The sequence below is a fragment of the Pithys albifrons genome, chromosome 6, assembly GCF_047495875.1.
Source record: "Pithys albifrons albifrons isolate INPA30051 chromosome 6, PitAlb_v1, whole genome shotgun sequence".
NCBI classification, from domain to species: domain Eukaryota; kingdom Metazoa; phylum Chordata; class Aves; order Passeriformes; family Thamnophilidae; genus Pithys; species Pithys albifrons.
This window is the reverse complement of record NC_092463.1, coordinates 2,093,277-2,116,425: the sequence shown is the minus strand read 5'-3', so window position 1 is coordinate 2,116,425 and position 23,149 is coordinate 2,093,277. Positions and strand designations below refer to the sequence as shown.

Genomic DNA, 23,149 nt, shown 5'->3' with positions numbered 1-23,149 from the left:
AAAAACTTCTTTGCAGAGAGAGTGCTCAGGGATTGGAATGGGCTGCCCAGAGAGGGGGTGGATTCCCCATCCCTGGAGGTTTTTCAGCTGAGCTTGGCCGTGGCACTGAGTGCCATGATCTGGTAAAGGGACTGGAGTTGGACCAAGGGTTGGACTTGATGATCTCGGAGGTCTTTTCCAACCCAATCCATTCTATGATTCTATGCTGGGATTAATGTTGTACCTGCCAATAATGGGTATTTTTAATGAAGAGCAATCAAGACTGATAGAAAACAATTAAAATAATGCCAATTAACTGTGCTGTGTGTCCAACTCCATCAGCTTTTGTGCTTTCTTTCCCTTGGCAGCCGGGAGAAGCTGTGGATTTGCATGGAATACTGCGGGGGGGGATCCCTCCAGGACATCTACCACGGTAACGGGAATATTTGGGAATATTTTGGGAACTTCCTGCACAGGAGGAAATTAATTCATACCCAGTCACTGCTCGTGGGGGATAAATTGTGATTTTTAGCTGCAGTCAGAGCTGTTTTCAGGCTGTAACTCCAGGGCAGAACAGCTGGATGTGGACACTGGGAGTGGGAAATCCTGGAAAATTATTCCTGTTCATCCCATCCCAACCTTTTACTGTTTTCCTTCCCAAGTTTCCATCTGGAGCTGTTGGTGCTGTAGAAGAATTTGTTGGAGTTAAATGATAGCACTGAGTGTTGAGTAGCAATTTGTCTTGGGTTGAGCCAAACCCATAACACAATTTCTGCTTTATTTTTTAATTAATTAGTCCAAATTGCTTTAAAACATCTCCAAGCCCCACAGACAGTCCCAAAAATCGAGCATTGCCATCCCCAAAATTCATATATTAGCAGGAATCACTCCTGGGTTTGCTTCTCTAAGACCACAGGATATTCCAGTGCTACGAAATCCTTTGGAAAATGAGAATTAGAACTCTGTGAGAAAAGGTTTTCTTCTCACTCTGGGCATTGTCAGCTCCTGTGGGGCTGTTTGTGTGTCTGGCACAGAAAGCCCTTCTGTGAAAGGGCCAAACAAACCCCTTTTCAGCTCAGGGAGAGCTCAGACCCTGCAGGGCCAGCCCTGGATTCTGCAGGGGCTGCCCCGCTCTGTTGGAGTGAATATTAAATAGAAATAGATGCATTTATTGTGCTTTAGGTGTTTATTTGGAAGTGCTCTCAACTTAACCACTTTTTAGTAATTTAATATATAATGTGTTTATTATATATTTATTTATATGTGCTCTAAACTTACCCACTTAATCATTTAATATATAATATATAGTATATTTATTTATATGTGCTCTAAACTTACTATTTAACATATTATATATTTTTAATATATTTATTTATATGTGCTCTAAACTTACTATTTAACATATTATATATTTTTAATATATTTATTTATATGTGCTCTAAACTTACTATTTAACTATTTAATATATTATATATATTTTCTATATTTATTTATATGTGCTCTAAACTCACTATTTAACTATTTAATATATTATATATATTTAATATATTTATTTATATGTGCTGTAAACTTACTATTTAACTATTTAACATATTATATATTTTTAATATATTTATTTATATGTGCTCTAAACTTACTATTTAACTATTTAATATATTATATATATTTTCTATATTTATTTATATGTGCTCTAAACTCACTATTTAACTATTTAATATATTACATATATTTTCTATATTTATTTATATGTGCTCTAAACTTACTGTTTAACTATTTAATATATTATATATTTTTAATATATTTATTTATATGTGCTCTAAACTTACTATTTAACTATTTAATATATGATATATTTTTAATATATTTATTTATGTGTGCTCTAAACTTACTATTTAACTATTTAATATATTGTATATTTTTAATATATTTATTTATATGTGCTGTAAACTTACCCACTTTATAATCATTTAATATATAGTATTATATATATATATATATCATTTAATATATAGTATATTTATTTATATGAGCTATAAATTCAACCACTTTTAATAATTTAATATACAATACATGTATTATATGTTTATTTGTATGTGCTCTAAACTTACTTTTTAATAATTTAATATATAGTTATTTATATGTGCTGTAAGTTTACCCACTTTTTAATCATTAAATATATAATATATATAACATGTTTATTTAAAAGTGCTGTAAACTTACCCACTTTTTAATAATTTAATACATAATATATAGTATATTTATTTATATGTGCTGTAATATCAACCACTTTTTAACAATTTAATTTACAATATATGTATTATATGTTTATTTGAATGTGCTCTAAACTTACCTACTTTTTAATAATTTAAAATATATTTATTACATATTGATTTATATGAGCTCTAAACTTAACCACTTTGTAATCATTTAATATATAATATATAATATATTTTTTATATGTGCTCTAAACTTACCCACTTTGTAATAATTTAATATATATTTATTATATATTGATTTATATGTGCTGTAAACTTACCCACTTATTAATCAATTAACATGTACATATCTATATTATATATATATTTATGTGCTCTAAACATACCCAATTTTAATAATTTAATATATAATGTATTTGTTATATATTTATTTACATGTGCTCTAAACTGACCCACTATTTAACTATTTCATACATAATATAGATATTATATGTATATTTATATATGCTCTAAATTGGCCCACTTTTTAATAATTTAATATATAATATATTTATTATATTTTTATTTATATGTGCTGTAAACATACCCAATTTTAATGCTTTAATATCTAATATATATATTATATGTTTATTTATATGTGCTCTAGACTTATCCACTTTGTCATCATTTAAATACATATATACTATAAATTGATTTATGTGTGCTGTAAACTTACCCACTTTTTAATCATTTCATGTATAACATATTTATTATATATTTATTTATATATGCTATAAACACCACTTTTTAATCATATCATGTATAATACATAATATAATATAATATTTATATGTGCTGTAAACTTACCCACTTTTTAATCATTTCATATATAACATATTTATTATAGATTTATATATGCTGTAAACTTACCTGCTTTTTAATAATGTAATATATAAAATATGTTTATTTACATGTGCTGTGAACTTACCCACTATTTATTTCTTTAATATATAATATATATAATATATTTATTTATATGTGCTCTAAACCTACCCCCTTTTTAATCATTTAATGGATAATACATATATTTATTTATAAGTGCTCTAAACTTACCCACTTTTTAATCATTTAATATGTGAGAAATTTATATATATATATATATGTCTTGAGTTGAAATATGGGCTGTAAACTTACCCACTTTTTAATCATTTAATATATAATATATTGATTATAGGTTGATTTACATGTGCTGTAAACTTACCCACTATTTATTTATTTAATATATAATACATATATTTATTTATAAGTGCTCTAAACTTACCCACTTTTTAATCATTTAATATGTGAGAGGTTTTTATATATATATATATATATGTATATGTATATACATATATATATATGTGTGTGTGTGTGTGTATATATATATATGTCTTGAGTTGAAATATTTTTATTTATATGTGCTGTAAACTTACCCATTTTTTAATAATTTAATACATAATATATTGATTATTTATTGATTTATATGTGCTGCAAATGTACCCCCATTTTAATAATTTAATATATAATATATATATAATACGTTCATTTACATGTGCTGTGAACTTACTATTTAATTATAATATATATTATTAAATGCAATTATATAATAAATAAATATAATTATTACTATTTAATAGATAATATATAATATATTTATTTATGTGTGCTCTAAACTTACCCACTTTGTAATCATTTAATATATATTTATTATATATTGATTTACATGTGCTGTAAACTTACCCACTTTTTATTTATTTAATATATAATATAGATAATCTATATATTTATATGTGCTCTAAACTTACCCACTTTTTAATCATTTAATATGTGAGAGATTTATTTATATATATATATATATATGTCTTGAGTTGAAATATTTTTATTTATATGTGCTGTAAAATTACCCATTTTTAATAATTTAATACATAATATATTGATTATATATTGATTTATATGTGCTGTAAACTTACCCACTTTTTAATAATTTAATATAATATATATATATAAAATGTGTTTATTTACATGTGCTGGGAACTCCCTATTTAATTATAATAGATATGATTAAATACAATTATATAATAAATAAATAAATAAATAAATAAATAAATAAATAAATAAATAAATAAATAAATAAATAAAAATTATTACTATTTAATATATAATACATAATATATTTATTTATATGTGCTCTAATCTTACCCCCGTTTTAATCATTTAATATATATTTATTATATATTGATTTATATGTGCTGTAAATGTACCCACTTTTTAATAATTTAATACATGGTATATTGATTATATATTGATTTATATGTGCTGTAAACTTACCCACTTTTTAATCATTTAATATGTGATATATAAAATATGTTTATTTTTATGTGCTGTGAACTTACTATTTAATTATAATGTATATAATTATAATATATAATATATATTATAATAATATAAATAATAATATTAATAATACAATATTATAATAATATTATGATTATATATAATATATGATTATATGTTATAATTTTAATATATAATTAAATACAATGATAGAATAAATATAATTATTGCTATTTAATAGATAATATATAATATATTTTTATATATGTGCTGTAAACTTACCCACTTTGAAATCATTTAATATATATTTATTATATATTGATTTATATGTGCTGTAAACTTACCCACTTTTTAATCATTTAATATATGATATATAAAATATGTTTATTTTCATGTGCTGTAAACTTACTATTTAATTATAATGTATATAATTATAATATAATATATAATATATATTATAATGATATATTATAATAATATATTAATAATACAATATAATAATAATATAATAATATATAACATATAATTATATATTATAATATTATAATATAGATAATTAAATACAATTATATAATAAATATAATTATTGCTATTTAATAGATAATATATAATATATTTATTTAAATGTGCTCTAAACTTACCCACTTTGTAATCATTTAATATATATTTATTATATATTGATTTATATGTGCTGTAAACTTACCCACTTTTTAATAATTCAATATGATATATATATATATGTTTATTTATATGTGCTGTAAACTTACCCACTATTTATTTATTTAATATATAATATAAATAATATATATATTTATAAGTGCTCTAAACCTACCCCCTTTTTAATCATTTAATGGATAATACATATATTTATTTATAAGTGCTGTAAACTTACCCACTTTTTAATCATTTAATATGTGAGACATTTTTTTATATATATATATATATATATATATATATCTTGAGTTGAAACATGTGCTGTAAACTTACCCCTTTTTTAATAATTTAATACATAATATATTGATTATATATTGATTTACATGTGCTGTAAACTTACCCACTATTTATTTATTTAATATATAATATATATAATATATTTATTTATATGTCCTCTAAACTTACCCACTATTTATTTATTTAATATATTATATATATATTTATTTACATGTGCTGTAAACTTACCCACTATTTATTTATTTAATATATAATATATATATAATATATTTATTTATATGTCCTCTAAACTGACCCACTATTTATTTATTTAATATATAATATAGATAATATATTTATTTATATGTCCTCTAAACTTACCCACTATTTATTTATTTAATATATAATATATATAATATATTTATTTATATGTCCTCTAAACTTACCCACTATTTATTTATTTAATATATAATATATATAATATATTTATTTATATGTCCTCTAAACTTACCCACTATCTATTTATTTAATATATAATAAATGTATTTATTTATAAGTGCTCTAAACTTACCCTGTTTAATCATTTAATACCTACTCTATTTATGATATCTTTATTTCTCAGTGCCATAACCTTCCCCCTTTCTCTCTGTTTGCAGTGACGGGTCCCCTCTCCGAGCTCCAAATTGCTTATGTGTGCAGAGAGACCTTGCAGGTACTGCCCCTGGGCAGGGCTGGGACACTCTTTATTCCCAGGAAGGTTATTCCAGTCCCATCCCTTCCTTGGCAATCCAATTAAACACAAATTAGCAAGAAACTCTTATCAAAGTCGTGCAAATATTTGCTCCAATTTTCAGCTTCCTGCTTGCCCTGTGGGGGGGGGGGGAATTTAATGGGGAAATTGCTGCAACCACTTAAATAAAATTATCTTTTGTGACTCCTGGTAACTTCAGGAATACAAGGGAAGGAGGTGCAGGCAGGTTGTTTCCTAAAGGAACCTTCAGGAGATCAAAAATATAATTTTATGAAGGTTTTATTTTTAAAAAAAAAAATCACATTTCTCTGTGTGAAATGTCACCCCGTGACTGGTTGAAATGAGGCTTTGTGGGGGAGACGAGGAACTGAATCCGTGTGAAAACCACAAATCTCACCATTTTCAGATGAAAAATCTCTTGGGACATTTAAATTTACTAAATGGCAAAATAATTTGTTGTGTCTCTTTTATTTCCAGGGTCTTGCTTATTTGCATATGAAGGGCAAAATGCACAGAGACATAAAGGTAACCTGGGGCTTGGAGACCCTCAAATCTCCCAGTTTCATTTAAAAACATTCCTGAAAAAGATTTGGGACTTGTTGTTTGTTGTGTTTTAGGGTGCAAATATTCTCCTGACAGACCATGGGGACGTCAAATTGGGTGAGTTGCTTGGATTTTATAATGTGGGTTGGTTTAAAAGCCATTTCAGAGGTCAGTGGTGCCCTTGAGAATGGTTGGACTTGGTGGTTTAAAGGTCTTTTCCAACCTATTGAAGGTCTCCCCACCCTAAATCATTCCATGATTGTTTGGGGCAAGGGAAGATGACCCAAAGTGATGATGCCAAGTGTGTATCCATCAAAGGTCTTTTCCAACCTATTGAAGGTTTTTTCCAACCTCTTGAAGGTCTTTTCCACCCTATTAAAGGTCTTTCCCAACCTATTGAAGGTCTTTCCCAACCTATTGAAGGTCTTTTCCAACCTATTAAAGGTCTTTCCCAGCCTCTTGAAGGTCTTTCCCAACCTATTAAAGGTCTTTCCCAACCTACTGAAGGTCTTTCCCGACCTACTGAAGGTCTTTTCCAACCTATTAAAGGTCTTTCCCAACCTAAATGATTCCATGATTGTTTGGGGCAAGGGAAGATGACCCAAAGTGATGATGCCAAGTGTGTATCCACCAAAGGTCTTTTCCAACCTATTGAAGGTCTTTCCCAACCTATTGAAGGTCTTTCCCAACATCTTGAAGGTCTTTCCCAACCTATTGAAAGTCTTTCCAACCTCTTAAAGGTCTTTCCCAACCTATTGAAGTTCTTTCAGAACCTATTGAAGGTCTTTTCCAACCTATTGAAGGTTTTTCCAACCTATTAAACGTCTTTTCCAACCTCTTGAAGGTCTTTCCCAACCTACTGAAGGTCTTTTCCAACCTCTTGAAGGTCTTTCCCAGCCTTTTGAAGGTCTTTTCCAACCTATTAAAGGTCTTTCCCAACCTAAATTGTTCCATGATTGTTTGGGGCAAGGGAAGATGACCCAAAGTGATGATCCCAACTGTGTATCCACCAAAGGTCTTTTCCAACCTATTAAAGGTCTTTCCCAACCTGTTAAAGGTCTTTCCCAACCTATTGAAAGTCTTTACAACCACTTGAAGGTCTTTTCCAACCTCTTGAAGGTCTTTCCCAACCTATTGAAGGTCTTTTCCAACCTCTTGAAGGTCTTTTCCAACCTATTAAAGGTCTTTCCCAACCTATTGAAGGTCTTTTCCAACCTCTTGAAGGTCTTTCCCAACCTATTAAAGGTCTTTTCCAACCTATTGAAGGTCTTTTCCACCCTAAATGATTCCATGATTGTTTGGGGCAAGGGAAGATGACCCAAAGTGATGATCCCAACTGTGTATCCATTAAAGGTCTTTTCCAATCTATTGAAGGTCTTTCCCAACCTATTAAAGGTCTTTCCCAACCTACTGAAGGTCTTTCCCAACCTGTTGAAGGTCTTCCCAACCTAAATGATTCCATGATTGTTTGGGGCAAGGGAAGATGACCCAAAGTGATGATGCCAAGTGGGTATCCATGAAACCTGCCCTGGGATGCCCATCCCTGTGTGCCCAGTTGGAATGAGCAGGAGCTCAGCACCTTCTCACACCCCTGTGGTGATCCAGGAATGGTCTGTTGGGAAAGGACAACCTTTTAAAGGTGGAAAAAACCAGGAATAAAACACTGAAAAGTCATTCCATTAAACAGCCTTTTAAAGGTGGAAAAACCCCCAGGAATAAACCACTGACAGGACATTCCACTAAACTTTGGTTCCCTCCTCTTTGCCTGCTGAGCTGGTTGGACATTCCCACAGTCATCTCCAGCTTTCAGGCTACAAATAAAAAGGATTTCAATGATTTTTGGCTCTGCAGGAGCTCCTGATGTTCTGCAGCTCCCAAGGATTGGTGGCCCCTGGACAGTGTCCAGGGCACAGATGTCCCATCACAGCTTCTCCACAGCAACACACAGAAAGGACCTTTTAAATTGAATATCCTCAAATTTTGGTTGATTCTGTGAGGTGGAAAAGACTCAGGAGAGGAGCAGGGTCATGAGTGGGTTGTGCAGGGAAAGCAAACTCTGATTTGAAGTCATGTCAGTGAAGACCTTGATGATCTCATTATTAACCTTGAACTGTTTACCTTAATGAATTAATAATTGGGGTGAGAAACAAGGTTGTTCTTTCATAGTATGGTAGAACTGGGTGTCAAATTGAGATTTTTCAGCCCCTGATGGTTTTATTTTGCAGCTGATTTCGGGGTAGCAGCAAAAATCACGGCGACCATTGCGAAGAGGAAATCCTTCATTGGCACCCCTTACTGGTAACAAACCCCTGCCACTGCTGGGGGGCAAAGCTGGGTCTGTGTTTCTGCCAAAACTTCTCAAACACACTCAGAAATTCCCTTTCTTCCAAGCAAAATGCCCCAAGGGTGAAAATCTGGGAAGCACTGATTGGAGCTGGGCTGTTGCTACCTGAGGTTTGAGGCAGTTCTGCTGCTTTTCCCCGAGTTTATTAATGCAGAATATTCTCCCTTTTTTCTAATGGTTGTTGAGTTTCTCACTGATTTTATTCTTCATCTTATTTGTATTTTTAGGGAGTGAAATAATCAATGTCTTGCTGATTTCTGTGCAGAAAGAAAACCAGATTTTTTTCAAGTTATCATTTCTACTGATTAATGTCTGCATGTTTAATATGCAAATAGATCTTTGTGAATCTGCAGCTGGGTTATAAATGCAGATTTATCTGCTTTGGGCATCACTGTGAAGCAGGGGAGGGGCCTGGGGGTGTTCCTGGGGGCTGCAAACAGCTCCCTCCAGACAATGGCCTGGAATTGTTATCCAAGGAGAAAGAGGATTGAGGGCAGGAGGATTATCTGCTCCCTAAAGCTTTTCATCAGGAATGATGAGCCTGGTGCCATTCCTGGTGTTGCCACGAAGCCCCTGGCCCGGGGCAGGCACATCAGCTCCCTGTGCTTCCCAAAGTGTCACCTCCTGGTGCTTCCCAAAGTGTCACCTCCCTGTGCTTCCCAAAGTGTCACCTCCTGGTACTTCCCAAAATGTCACCTCCTGGTGCTTCCCAAAGTGTCACCTCCTTGTGCTTCCCAAAGTGTCACCTCCTTGTGCTTCCCAAAGTGTCACCTCCTTGTGCTTCCCAAAAAGTCACCTCCCGGTGCTTCCCAAAGTGTCACCTCCTTGTGCTTCCCAAAAAGTCACCTCTTGCAAAACACAAATTCACCTCCTTGTTCTTCCTGAAAAGTCACCTCCTGGTGCTTCCCAAAAAGTCACCTCTGGCAAACACATCAGCTCCTTGTGCTTCCCAAAAAGTCACCTCCTTGTGCTTCCCGAAGTGTCACCTCTGACAAAACACAAAAGTCACCTCCTGGTGCTTCCAAAAGTGTCACTTCCTTGTTCTTCCCAAAAAGTCAACTTTGGCAAACATATTAGCTGCTTGTGCTTCCCAAAACGTCACCTCCTTGTGCTTCCCAAAAAGTCACCCCTGGCAAACACTTCACCTCCTGGTGCTTCCCAAAGTGTCACCTCCTTGTGCTTCCCAAAAAGTCACTTCCTTGTACTTCTCAAATGTCACCTCCTTGTGCTTCCCAAAATGTCACCTTTGGCAAACACTTCAGCTCCTTGTGCTTCCCAAAACGTCACCTCCTGGTGCTTCCCAAAAGTCACCTCCTTGTGCTTCCTAAAAGTCACCTCCTTGTAATTCCCAAAAAGTCACCTCCTTGCGCTTCCCAAAGTGTTACCTGCTTGTGCTTCCCAAAAAGTCACCTCCTTGTGCTTCCCAAAGTGTCACCTCTGGCAAAACACAAAAGTCACCTCCTGGTGCTTCCCAAAGTGTCACTTCCTTGTTATTCCCAAAAAGTCACCGTTGGCAAACACATCAATGCCTTGTGCTTCCCAAAGTGTCACCTCCCTGTGCTTCCCCAGGTGTCCCCTCCCTGTGCTTCCCCAGGTGTCCCCTCCCTGTGCTTCCCCAGGTGTCCCCTCCCTGTGCTTCCCCAGTTGTCCCCTCCCAGTGCTTCCCAGGCCACCAGGCCCTTCCCTGCCCCCCTCCTGGCCATGGGGCTGTGCCAGAGGGGCTGGTTTCCCTGAGCATTCCCTGCCTTGGTTTTGCAGGATGGCCCCCGAGGTGGCGGCGGTGGAGAAGAACGGCGGGTACAACCAGCTGTGCGACATCTGGGCCGTGGGGATCACGGCCATCGAGCTGGCCGAGCTGCAGCCGCCCATGTTCGACCTCCACCCCATGAGGTTGGACCCTGGGGGGTTCCTGGGCTGCAGGACCCTCTGCAGTCCCAGCAGGAGCTGGTGGGATTCAGCTGGACCTTCCCCAGAGCTCAGAGCTGGACACTGGGATTCGTCATCCAAATGTTTCCTTCCTGCTCAATCCATGTCTGTTTTAAGGGATCAGCCTGGAGCTCAAATCTGACATTTTGACTTGAAGTTGAAAGCCAAATTTCATCCCTTTTTCCATTTTCAGTGTCACCTGGGCCAGTGGAAGGTGATGGGGTTGGAACGAGATGGACTTTGAGGTCCCTTCCAGCCCAAATCCCTGTGGGGTTCTGGGATGCATAACCTTGGGAAGAGCAGGTGCAGATCTGGGGACATTGAGCCACTGGAGAAGCTGCAGCCCAAAGTCTGGCAGGATTATGGCACTGAAAAGGGGAGAAAATCCACAGCTTTGCTGTGTCTGTCCTTTCCACAGTGGATTATGGATTTCCATCATCCAGTTCCACCAGTGTGATTCTCACCTTAAAGTATGGAAGGGTTCAGGTGTTAGACTGGAATTCATTCCTTTCCTTACCATGTAATAACATTATTCTTTCTTTACCTTCAGGGCTCTGTTTTTAATGTCAAAAAGTAATTTTCAACCTCCAAAGCTAAAGGAAAAAGCAAAATGGTAGGTGGGACTCCTTCCCTTTCAGTGTGTTGTTGGAATGAGATGATGGTAAAGGTCCCTTCCAACCCAAACCATCCTATAAATCTGTGATTTTATGGGAAAAAACTATTTGCCATTAGTGGAGAATGGACCTTTCTTTGGTGCTCTTTGTATGTTCCAGGAAAGAAAATAATTTTTATCCTTTTTCCTTCATTCCTGTTGGGACATTTGCCCCTGTGGGTGGGACAGGTGATGGTTTAATCCTTGAAGGTTTAATCCTTAATGCTTGGCTGATTTTCTGTACAAAAATATTTTCCATGCAAGTTCCATGAATAAAATGGGGATTTTTTTTTCCTAATTTGTCAACTTAGAAATTCAATTTTCCAAACCTGGGATGAGGTACCTGAACAACACCCTGACTCATGTTGTGATCTGTTTAATAATTGTAATAAAATCAGCAGTACCTTGAAAAATGAAACATAACCCCTGGTTTTAATTTGCAGGTCAGCAACATTCCATAACTTTGTGAAAATAGCACTTACCAAAAACCCCAAGAAGAGGCCAACAGCAGACAGGCTGCTCTCTGTGAGTGGGGTGGGACCCTCAGGGACAGCAGGACGGAATCTCCCGCCCCAGGGTGGGCAGCAGATCCCTGAGAGGCCAAAGGGGACCTGTTTGCTTTGATTTCAAACGTGGGTGGGGAGACCTGAAGGAGGGAGATGTTGGCCTTGTCTGTGGGAAGGGCAGGATTTTGTGGATAGAGAGAAGCAGCTCCAGGAATGTGCTCCAGGGAGGTGTCAGAGCCTCGTGGCTGTGTGGACATGGACCCTTCCTGCCAGTTCAGCTGTTCATGGATCTCTGCTTTCTTCAACATCACTGAACACAAAAATGACATTTAATTATTTGTCTGATTCAGAGTTTAATTTCCAATTTACAGCCAGTCCAGAGCGTGGTGTCCTTGGAAGGGTCAGAAAGCTCAGCCAGTCAGGAATTACTAACACAGTAGTTGAGAGAGCAGAAAAAATTCATTAACATTCTTAATGAACTTTGCCTGTTAATTGCATATTATAACTTCTTTTTTCCTGTGGTTCCAGCATAGCTTTGTGGGGCAGCCAGGCCTGTCCAGGTCTTTGGCAGTTGAGCTGTTGGACAAAGTCAACAATCCCGACAACCACACACACTACGGCGAAGTCGACGACGATGATTTTGAGGTGAGAACATCCTTTCATTTTAGGTAAAACTACACCTTAAACTCTCTGAGAATGTAATGCCACAGCTCAGCAGTGTGGCTTGTTGGTTTGGATGTTGGTGGAGATCCAGCTTCTCTCCCCTTTGCCCTTCCAGCCTCACTCCGTGATCCGCCACACCATCCGCTCCACCAACAGGAACGTCAGGGCGGAGAGAACGGCGTCGGAGATAAACTGTGAGGTCCTGGGGGGCTCTGCCCATTCTGGGGGAATGTCTGGCCTGGGGGAGCCCCATGTTGTGTGCTCTGGGAAGCCTCTTCCCATGAGTGCCATGATCTGGTGAACAGACTGGAGTTGGACCAAAGGTTGGACTTGATGATCTTGGAGGTCTTTTCCAACCCAATCCATTCTGTGATTCTGTCATTCTATGGATGTGGCACTGAGTGAGAATCCACGTCTTGATCCAACCCCACTGTGATCACCAGCCCAGGGCACAGGGTTGGATCAAGGATTGGACTTGATCTCAGAGGGCTTTTCCAACCCAGTCAGTTCCATAATTCTGTCATTCTATGGATGTGGCACTGAGTGAGAATCCGTGTCTTGATCCAACCCCACTGTGATCACCAGCCCAGGGCACAGGGTTGGATCAAGGATTAGACTTGATGATCTCAGAGGTCTTTTCCAACCCAATTCATTCTATGATTCTGTCATTCTATGGATGTGGCACTGAGTGAGAATCCGTGTCTTGATCCAACCCCACTGTGATCACCAGCCCAGGGCACTCTGTGATCACAGTGGGGTTGGATCAAGGGTTGGACTTGATGATCTCAGAACTCTTTTCCAACCCAATCCATTTTATCATTCTATAATTCTATGATCTGCAAAACAAACCCAGGAGAAACAGCACATGCATGTGAATCTTCAGCAGCAATAATTAATATTAATTCACTGCTTCAGTTGAAATTTTGAGGGTAGAACTGGTTTTTCCCCCCCAGGTTTGGACTGAGGCCTTTTGTGGCTCCTCTGCATCACGTACATCACACTTTTGGGAGACCTGCCCTTGAAAAAAAAGCCTCTTTTCTTCTCTCTCACATGCATTTAAAAGTGGCAGGTGGTTAAATAGCTGCCTTTTGGTGTGTTTCATATGGTGCCTTGGTGTTCACTTTGGGCTTTCTTGTGGGTTTCGTGACTGCAGCTTGAGGCATTTAGACAGCAAGGCTGGTGTTTTACAGGCAAATGAACACAATATTCAGATGTGTTACAACGTGCATTTCACTGCAGGAAGCACTGGGAGGGCCCTGGTGCAATATCTGTGTGTTAATTATGGAAATACCCTGTTTTGTAGTTGATAAGCTGCAGTTTGAGCCTCCTCTAAGGAAGGAAACAGAAGCTCGGGATGAAATGGTGAGCACAGGTTTGGTTTGAATCCCTTTATTAAAATCAGGGTGTCTTCACTGCTCTGTGGTTCAGCTCTTAAGGGGATTGCTGGGAAAATGGCTTTTAAATTCCCTATTTTTAAGTTCCCCAAGTGATCCTTACTGAGTCTTCACCATAAATTTTTCCTTTCCTTTATTGCCACTTGATCCCAACATTCCACCATTTCCAGCTGCTGCTTCCAAAGTCTTAAGAGGAAGAAAATATTTTATCAACAATTCCTTTGGAGATTGTAAAGTGTTATTTCCCTTTGGAATTTGATTTTACTGCTTGTGGATGGTTCTGCAGGGCTGTTTGGGGTGGATCAGGTACTTCAGTTTGACATGGGGAGGTGAAAAAATGGCAATTTCTGCATCTTCAGGTGGTGGCAGCTGGCAGTGACTTTGCTTCCCACTGGAATCCTTTTGTTGATGGTGGAAGCAGCAGGTAAGTGCAGATAAAACCAGCTTTTATTTCTGTGATTTAGTGTGAAATTGCACTGAAATAAATAGGGTGGAACAATCAAACCATGAGCCCTGAACCACAAGGAGGTGTTACCCTGTGGGAAGTTCTCCTGCAGCTGCTTGGTCAGTTCTCTTGGAGATTGAGTTTTAATCTCTTTGAATCATCAGCAGCTTGTTTGGGGTTTACAGGTGGCAAGGGGAGTGTAGATGGAGGAGCAGGACCCTGACATGACACAGGCACAGTTTGCTGAGGCAGAGCTGGTGGCCTTGCAAGGGCTGATCCTGCTCTGGCTCACACTTCTCTATGAGCCCTGGCTGTGGTTGTGACACCCTGTGACACCCTGTGACAAGCCCTGAGCTCCAGAAAGGGGAGGGGAAACCAGTTCTGAGGGTTCAAAGAATCTGCCTCTTGCTTAGAAAGACCGTTTGTTTCCAATCCCCTAAGATTTAAATAAAGCTGATATTTTACCTCCTTTTTAGGAAGAATGTTTCAACCACAAAAACACCTCAGAAAAAGTAAAGATTGTTATGAATTTTTTTTAAATTACAAAGATAGAGGTCTATGACTTTCTGAAGGTTCAGTGTTCCCAGCAGTCCCACTGCAGTGTGCCCAGGGGGGTCTGTGGGGGGGAAATATTGGAGGGAAAGATGTGCTGGAGCTGCTTTCCCCCAGGATAAAGCAGGTCTGGAGTACAGGGGCACAATTATCTCTGAGTTAGGACTGAATTTATTAAGAGTGTAAGTCTTGGGTTGAGACATTTATTGTATTTGTTGTTATTATACCTTCCTTTTTAGCTGCCAACAGTGAATTGAGCCTTTCAAGGCAATCCCTGGGTTTGCAGTGGGGAGTGTGGAGGTTCAGCAGGACCAAGTGATGCCCAGAGAGGGAAAGGTGGTGCTGGGGCTGAGATCATTGCTCAGCTAAAACAGCCTCTTCCCCACCTTCATTTGGAGCTGAGCAGCAAACAGGGGATGTCTTTGGGTGGTTTTTTTTGCAGAGAAAGCCTTGCATAAGCTGTCAGCTGACACTGAGCCCCCTGGAAAGCTTGGAGGGTGTGGGGACTGCCAGGATTTGGGGCTTTTGGAGTTCAACCTGGGCTTTGTGTTCTCACTGTAGGAGGAGTTTTTGGGGGGCTCTGAGCCCTGCAGTTGGGGGGCTCTGCCTCTCCCTGCCCAGTAAAGCCAAGCCAGGATTGTTTCCCTGCCCTCCCTCCCCCTCTGGGTGTGCTCCCTGCTGAGCTGGAGCCTGGTTTTTTGCAGGCAGCTGGAATCTGCAGGCTGAGGAGCAGGGAGGGAGGGGAAGCTCCTCCTGGCACAGGGACTCTGATTCTGCTGCTGTGGCTCTGTCTGTACCAGGCTGTGTTAAAGCAGCAGAGCTGGGGCTGTAGCAAACAATTCCAGGGCTGGAAATGAGGACATGGACATGGATTCAGTATTGGAAGGAGGACAGGCAGGACAGTTCTGTGCTGCTCACTTGGAAAGCCTTCCAGCTGGAAAGATAAACAGGAAATGCATAACTCCTCTGTCCCAACAATTCTGAGTGATCCCAGGGATGTCCAGGGAGGATGTTTGCTGGGGAGTCCTTGTTTCATGCCCTTTGGCTTTTGTGGAGTGATGGTGACTGATCTCCAGCTCAGGAACTGACTGGAAAGGGGGAATACCAGGACCTGCTGATCAAACTTAGTCCTGGTTTTCCTTTGTAGCATTTTGAAATCACTTTTGTATAAATTTGCTGCATTATGGAGGTGGTTTTTATTTATGATTTTCATAAAATCCCTGAATGGTTTGGGTTGGAAGGACCTTAAACTCATCCCATTCCACCCCTGTCATGGGCAGGAACACCTCCCTCTATCCCAGGTTATTCCAAGCCCTGTCCAGCCTGGTCTGGGACATTTCCAGGGATCCAGGGGCAGCCACAGCTTCTCTGGGCAACAAAAACCTTTGAAAAAGAGAGACTTTTTCTCCTTTAAATTTTTAATAGTTCCTGTTGGCAACTGCTCCTTTCCCTTTCAGAATGACTTGCAGGGAAATTTTACATTAATCCAAACTTGGCTGTGTTTTCCTGGTCATTGCCCTTTAAAGACACAACTTGAAAATTGCCATTCTGCAGAATTTTATCAGTTTTTGTTGGTTTCAGGGTCATATTTTCAGTGCTGCTTTGATCCTGTAGTCATAATTTATTTTTTTTTTTTTTGCTGTCCCTGGGGTAGCCTTGAAACAAAAATTCCCAATGTAATGGGAAACAGTCTGTCTTTTGTGTATATATATATATATATTTATAGAGAAGGAAAATTCCCTTTAAAGGCTTTTCTCCATTTGTCTCCCTGTGACTTCCTCTGTTGTTTTTTTTTCTCCTTTTATGTTGTTAGACAAGTCAATAATATTTAACATTCCAGGCAGGGAAATGAAAGCTGGTGGTGTCTGGTGTGGAATTGAGATTTTTGGGGGGGTGAGGGGAAGGAAAGAACCAAACAGATTTAAAAAAAGAGCTTAATAAGAGAAATGTTTGTTTTGGAAAGGGCTGGGAGATGCTTGTTGTGGAACTGAGTGACAACAGGGATGGGTTTGGTTGCACTTAGAGCAGAGCTCTTAATTTTATAACTATTTTACCTTAGGGGGCTGCTCACAAAGTTTGGCGATGGGAGCGAAGATGTGGAAGAGTGAGTGGATCTGCTTCCTGCACACTGTGGTGGCTCCAAACCCCCTGCCCTCGAATTGCTGCAGCAGCTTTGCCACCCACCAGGCACTGAGGGCTGGCTGCTCTCCAGGCTGGGCTGCTCTCCTGGCCCTCAGAGTGTCCAAAGTGACACCTTCCCCCTTGCTCTGCTACCTGAGGTTGTCTCAGAGTGATCCTTTAGAGCAGATTTGGTGCTGGTGGATCCTCAGCCCTGAGCCAGCCTGGCTGGGACAGGACAGGCAGAGAATCCTGCAGAGCTCACAGGCAGCTCCTCTGGTGCCCAAAGGTCTGTCTGATCCAGAGTGGAGGCTGCAAACTGGATCCCAGAATGCCAGAATGGTTGAAGTTGGAAGGGAACTTAAAGCTCATCCCATCCCACCCCCTGCCATGGGCAGGGACACCTCCCACCAGCCCAGGCTGCTCCAAGCCCTGTCCAGCCTGGCCTGGGACACTTCCAGGGATGGGGCAGCCACAGCTTCTCTGGGCCCGCCCACCCTCCCAGCCAGGAATTCCTTCCCAATATCCCATCTAACCCTGCCCTCTGGCAGTGGGAAGCCATTCCTCTTATCCTGTCCCTCCATCCCTTGCCCAAAGTCCCTCTGCAGCCTCAGATCCAGCTCCTGAATGTGTATTTAGTTCCTAACCACAAAGCTCTGTAACTCTGGCATTTATGGGAGAACAGGAGTCTATCCCAAACCAGCACTTCCAACAACATTAACCTGCTTTTCCCTGCTCTGGGACTTCAGCTTAACCCTGTGTGTGCAAAGCTCTGATCTGCCTCTTCTTTGCCTCTGGTTCATCTGGTTTCCAGTCTGTCTTCTCCAGTAGTTCTGGTTTCACTCTGGGTTTGGTTTAACTGAGCCAGTGACTGCCCTTCCCTTGCAGGTCGACCCTGAAGCGAGCGGGGCCTCCCCCTCTGCCTCCCAAGGTAGGGAATGTGGGATTGGAGGGTTTGGGAAGCACATCCCCCCTGTGCAGCCTGGAGAGGCCTCTTGCTCTGCATTCTGCCTCTCACTCTCCACAGGAGGGGAACACCTGAAATGATTCTGCTGTCAAATGTCTGATTTTCACAGAATGTCCCGGGTTGGGAGGGACCCCCCAAGGATCATCCAGTGCAGCTCCTGATCCTGCACAGACGCCCCAACAATCCCACCCTGTCCCTGTCCCATTGTCCAAACACTCCTGGAGCTCTGGCAGCCTTGGGGCCATGCCCACTGCCCTGGGGAGCCTGGGCAGTGCCCACCACCCTCTGGGGGAAAAGTCTTTCCCTGAGATCCCACCTGAACCTCCCCTGGCACAGCTCCAGCCCTTTCCTGTGTCCTGTACCTGCTCAGAGAGCTTTGGTGATGCCCAAAATTCACACAATTTTCAAAGGCTGATATTTTTTTAATGTAGAAGTTCTGACTTGCGTTAAACTCATCTGAATTTGATGCTTCCTGGGTGCCATTCCCAGTTCCTCACCCATCCCATCCCATCCCATCCCACCTCTGGTTTCTTGCAGCCGAGAATAAACTGCTATCCCGAGGAAAACCTCCCAGATGATGAGAGGTGCCAGACCATCAAGCATTTCCCAGAGCCACAGAACAGAGCTCCCCCAGCCCACAGGAGACAGAGCATCCCAGTGTGTGGGCCCCAGGCTGATTCCAGCCCCACTGGAATGACCAGCAGCATCAGCAGCCCTGGGTTGCTCACAGCCAGATACAGCGACCTGGGTAAGGGCCTCACCTGTCCTGAAGCAAAAGGTATTTCCATCCTGGAAAAGGAATTGTTTCCAGAGCCAACTCTCTTCAGAGATTTAATACAACTGATCACAAGGGGCAGCTTTTCTTTTTCCATGTGTGCTGGTCCTTATTTAGAGCCGTGACCCACAGTGGGAATGTTCTTCCCAAAACAAGGACACTGAGCCTGTCAATCCCATTAATGTTTGGCCTGCAGGGATAGGAGAAGAACAATGTTTGGGGAGGGTCATCTGCAAGGACCTTGCCACAGCTTTATTCCCAGTGGGATTTGGCCCAGGAACTGTTTGGATGATGGGAAATGTGTAACTCAGCACGGGCAAGAGCAGCCAGTTGTCCTGGGAATGTTCAGCTACCTGGGAAGTGGCTGTGGAAGTGTCAGTGCCCACTTCCCACTCCTGCTGGGCACAAGGGAGGAGAGATTCTCTATTCCACTGTGTCAGAAAAGCCACAGGGGATGTTTGTGCTTCCTTTCAGGCAATGGGAATGGCAATGGGAATGGCATGCTGAAACTCATCGAGGAGAGCGCCGAGGGCTCCGGACACATCCCCCAGCTCCCGAGGAAAAAGGAGAAGAGAGACTTCCCTGTAGGTGTCGTGGCCCTGGGGTTGTGCTGGCAGTGCCAACAGTTGCTGGGAGTTCCTGGGAGCTGCTGGGAGCTGTTGGGAGTTGCTGGGAGCTGTTGGGAGCTACTGGGAGCTGCTGGGAGTTGCTGGGAGTTGCTGGGAGCTGTTGGGAGCCGCTGGGAGCTGTTGGGAGTTGCTGGGAGCTGCTGGGAGCTGCTGGGAGCTGCTGGGAGCTGCTGGGAGCTGCTGGGAGCTGTTGGGAGCTGCTGGGAGCCGCTGGGAGCTGCTGGGAGTCGCTGGGAGCTGCTGGGAGTTGCTGGGAGCTGCTGGGAGCTGCTGGGAGCTGTTGGGAGCCGCTGGGAGCCGCTGGGAGCCGCTGGGAGCCGCTGGGAGCTGCTGGGAGCTGCTGGGAGCCGCTGGGAGCTGCTGGGAGCTGCTGGGAGTCGCTGGGAGCTGCTGGGAGCTGCTGGGAGCTGTTGGGAGCTTGTGAGAGCTGCTGGGAGCTGTTGGGTTTTGCTGGGAGCCGCTGGGAGCTGCAGGGAGCCACTGGGAGCCACTGGGAGCTGCTGGGAGCTTCTGGGAGCTGTTGGGAGCTGCTGGGAGGTGTTTCATGAGCTTTGTTTCTTCCCACAGAAACCAGCAATCAATGGTTTGCCTCCGACTCCAAAGGTGCTGGTAAGAAATTCCATTGGCACTGGGAGTTCCCAAACCTGCTCTCAGGATTTTGCTGGGATAAGGCACCAGCTCATCTGGGATTTTTCTGCACCTCACAGCCAGTTAGTTCTCCTGTATTGATCCCACAATGTCTGTTCCCTGTGGGTAAAACCTCCCAGTCACTCTCCAGCCTGGATGTGCAGGGTTGGAGCTTCCCTGGTTCCGGAGTCAAGATCTCCAGTGGCAGCTCCTGAGGAAGAGAAATGGGAAGAACTGGAAGTGATGAGAGGCTGTCACTGCTTCAGTGCTGCTTGGTTTCCCTTCATGTGCCATTTATATGAGCACTCAGAATTCATATGTACAATTATAGATCAATTTAGGTTGGGAAATAGCCTTAAGATCATGGAGTCCAACCATGACTCCAGCACTTCCAAGGCCACCACTGAGCCCTGTCTCAGTCCCAGGTGGAGGTTGGTCTCTTCTCCCAGGCACTCAGCAATAGGACAAGGGGGCACGATGGGCTCAAGCTCTGCCAGGGAAAATTGAAGTTGGAGAGCAGGAAAAAATCCTTTGCAGAGAGAGTGCTCAGGCATTGGAATGGGCTGCCCAGAGAGGGGGTGGATTCCCCATCCCTGGAGGTTTTTAAAGTGAGATTGGACATGGCACTGAGTGCCATGATCTGGTAAAGGGACTGGAGTTGGCCCAAGGGTTGGACTTGATGATCTTGGAGGTCTTTTCCAACCCAATCCATTCTATGATTCTGTCATTCTATGGATGTGGCACTGAGGGAGAATCCACCACATCTTGATCCAACCCCACTGTCATCACCAGCCCAGGGCACTCTGTGCCCTGGGCTGGTGATGACAGTGGGGTTGGATCAAGGATTGGACTTGCTGATCTCAAAGGTCTTTTCCAACCCAATCCATTCTATGATTCTATGACCATGTCCCCAAGTGCCACATCCACAGGACTTTTAAACCCCTCCAGGGTATATTGTTCTTAACCCAGCTGGGATTTAAAATTGTTGATGCCATTTTAATCCCTTTTTTTCCATTTCCTAAATGGATTTGAAGTCCACAGAAAGCTTTGGGAGGCTGTAGCTTGTGGGGAAGGTACAAATGTTTTGCATCCCAACATTTTAGAGGGAGTTTGTGTGGGAAAAGGGAGGGCAGTGGTGGCTGCAGGTGTGTGGGAGTGGCCTGGAAATAAACTCTTTATACTCTAAATTCGTTTCAGGCTTCAGTTTTTGGTGTCTTTCAGATGGGAGCCTGTTTTTCCAAAGTCTTTGATGGTTGTCCCTTGAAGATCAATTGTGCAACATCGTGGATACATCCAGATACTAAAGGTAAAGTTATTTTAGGATGGTGTTTCCAACCTGCCAAAGAGGGGATGAGCCTGAGAAATAACCAATTGGTAAAGTTACTTTAGGTTTGTATTTTAAATCTGCCAAAGTGGGGGTGAGCTTGGGAAATAATGAGTTCATAGAGTTACTTTAGGTGTGTATTTTACACCTGGTGATGAGCTGGGGAAAAAATCAATTTGTAAAATTACTTTAGGTTTGTATTTTATACCTGGTGATGAGATTGGGAAATAATCATTTTTTAAAGTTACTTGAGGTTTGTATTTTAAACCTGCTGATGAGCTTTGGAAAAATTCAATTTGTAAAGTTACTTTAGGTGTGTATTTTAAACCTGGTGATGAGATTGGGAAATAATCAGTTCATAAAGTTACTTTAGGTGTCTATTTTACACCTGCTGATGAGCTTTGGAAAAAAATCAGTGTGTAAAGTTACTTGAGGTGTGTATTTTAAACCTGCTGATAAGCTTGGGAAATAATCAGTTCATAAAGTTACTTGAGGTTTGTATTTTACACCTGATGATGAGCTTGGGAAACAATCAATTTTTAAAGTTGCTTTAACTTTGCATTTTACACCTGGTGATGAGATTGGGAAATAATCAGTTCATGAAGTTACTTGAGGTTTGTATTTTACACCTGGTGATGAGCTTTGGAAAAAACCAGTTTTTAAAGTTACTTTAGGTGTGTATTTTAAACCTGCCAATGTGGGGATGAGCCTGGAAATAATCAGTTCATGAAGTTACTTGAGGTTTGTGTTTTAAACCTGCTGATGAGCTTGGGAAATAACCCATTTCCCTCCATGGTCCAGATCAGTACATCATCTTTGGCACAGAGGAAGGGATTTACACTTTGAATTTGAATGAACTTCACGAGGCCACAATGGAGCAGGTGAGTTTGGGGGGACTGAAGACCCAGAATAGATTTGGGATATTGGGAAGCACTGAAGTTTGGCTGTGGAGGTAAAAGGTGGGACACCAGGCACTGTGGCTTAAACTGCTTCCCAGCAGAGCCAGGCAGGGAGGGCTGAACAGTTCCTTGAGCTGCCTGAATTTTTGGTTGCTCTCCAATCTCTCCTTTCCCTGTCCTGATTCCCTGCCCTTTCCCCTCCATCCCATCCCCACTAGATGGCACATTGCACCTCCTCTGGAATCTTCCAGAGCCCTCACCCACCCCATGCAGCTGCTGTTGTTCTCCCCAGGAAGCCTCTCCTGGGCTCTCTGTCCCTTTCCAAAGCCCCTTCATCCAACCACGGTGTTACATTTGCCTTTTGAGAGTCAGGAGCAGCAGGATGTTCTTGGAATCTCTTGGATGTTCTCCTGAATTATTTCATCCAGCAGTTTTCTCTGGACTCTTCCACGTGCTTTTTTTCTATCCCCTTGAAAGGCTGGCAGTGCCAGGGGTGGGCAGGGAGAACATTCAGTGCATCCCAATGTGCAAGTTTCCTTTTCCATGAGACATTCCCA

General features: G+C 40.9%; 1 protein-coding gene across 1 annotated transcript in view; it reads left to right on the top strand.

Annotated features, from left to right (window-relative positions):
- The window catches only part of MAP4K5 (mitogen-activated protein kinase kinase kinase kinase 5), an 88,516-nt gene that overhangs the window by 53,994 nt on the left and 11,373 nt on the right, over window positions 1–23,149 (top strand). Inside the window, exons 4-22 of the mRNA XM_071557185.1 lie at window positions 348–412; window positions 6,134–6,189; window positions 6,706–6,753; window positions 6,846–6,888; window positions 8,997–9,069; window positions 10,874–11,005; window positions 11,592–11,654; window positions 12,137–12,218; window positions 12,728–12,844; window positions 12,978–13,056; window positions 14,166–14,224; window positions 14,616–14,680; window positions 17,313–17,357; window positions 18,260–18,302; window positions 18,876–19,086; window positions 19,588–19,697; window positions 20,310–20,351; window positions 21,591–21,675; window positions 22,495–22,574. Coding sequence (XP_071413286.1) covers window positions 348–412; window positions 6,134–6,189; window positions 6,706–6,753; window positions 6,846–6,888; window positions 8,997–9,069; window positions 10,874–11,005; window positions 11,592–11,654; window positions 12,137–12,218; window positions 12,728–12,844; window positions 12,978–13,056; window positions 14,166–14,224; window positions 14,616–14,680; window positions 17,313–17,357; window positions 18,260–18,302; window positions 18,876–19,086; window positions 19,588–19,697; window positions 20,310–20,351; window positions 21,591–21,675; window positions 22,495–22,574 — 1,498 coding nt within the window. The remainder of the gene's footprint in view (window positions 1–347; window positions 413–6,133; window positions 6,190–6,705; window positions 6,754–6,845; window positions 6,889–8,996; window positions 9,070–10,873; window positions 11,006–11,591; window positions 11,655–12,136; window positions 12,219–12,727; window positions 12,845–12,977; window positions 13,057–14,165; window positions 14,225–14,615; window positions 14,681–17,312; window positions 17,358–18,259; window positions 18,303–18,875; window positions 19,087–19,587; window positions 19,698–20,309; window positions 20,352–21,590; window positions 21,676–22,494; window positions 22,575–23,149) is intronic.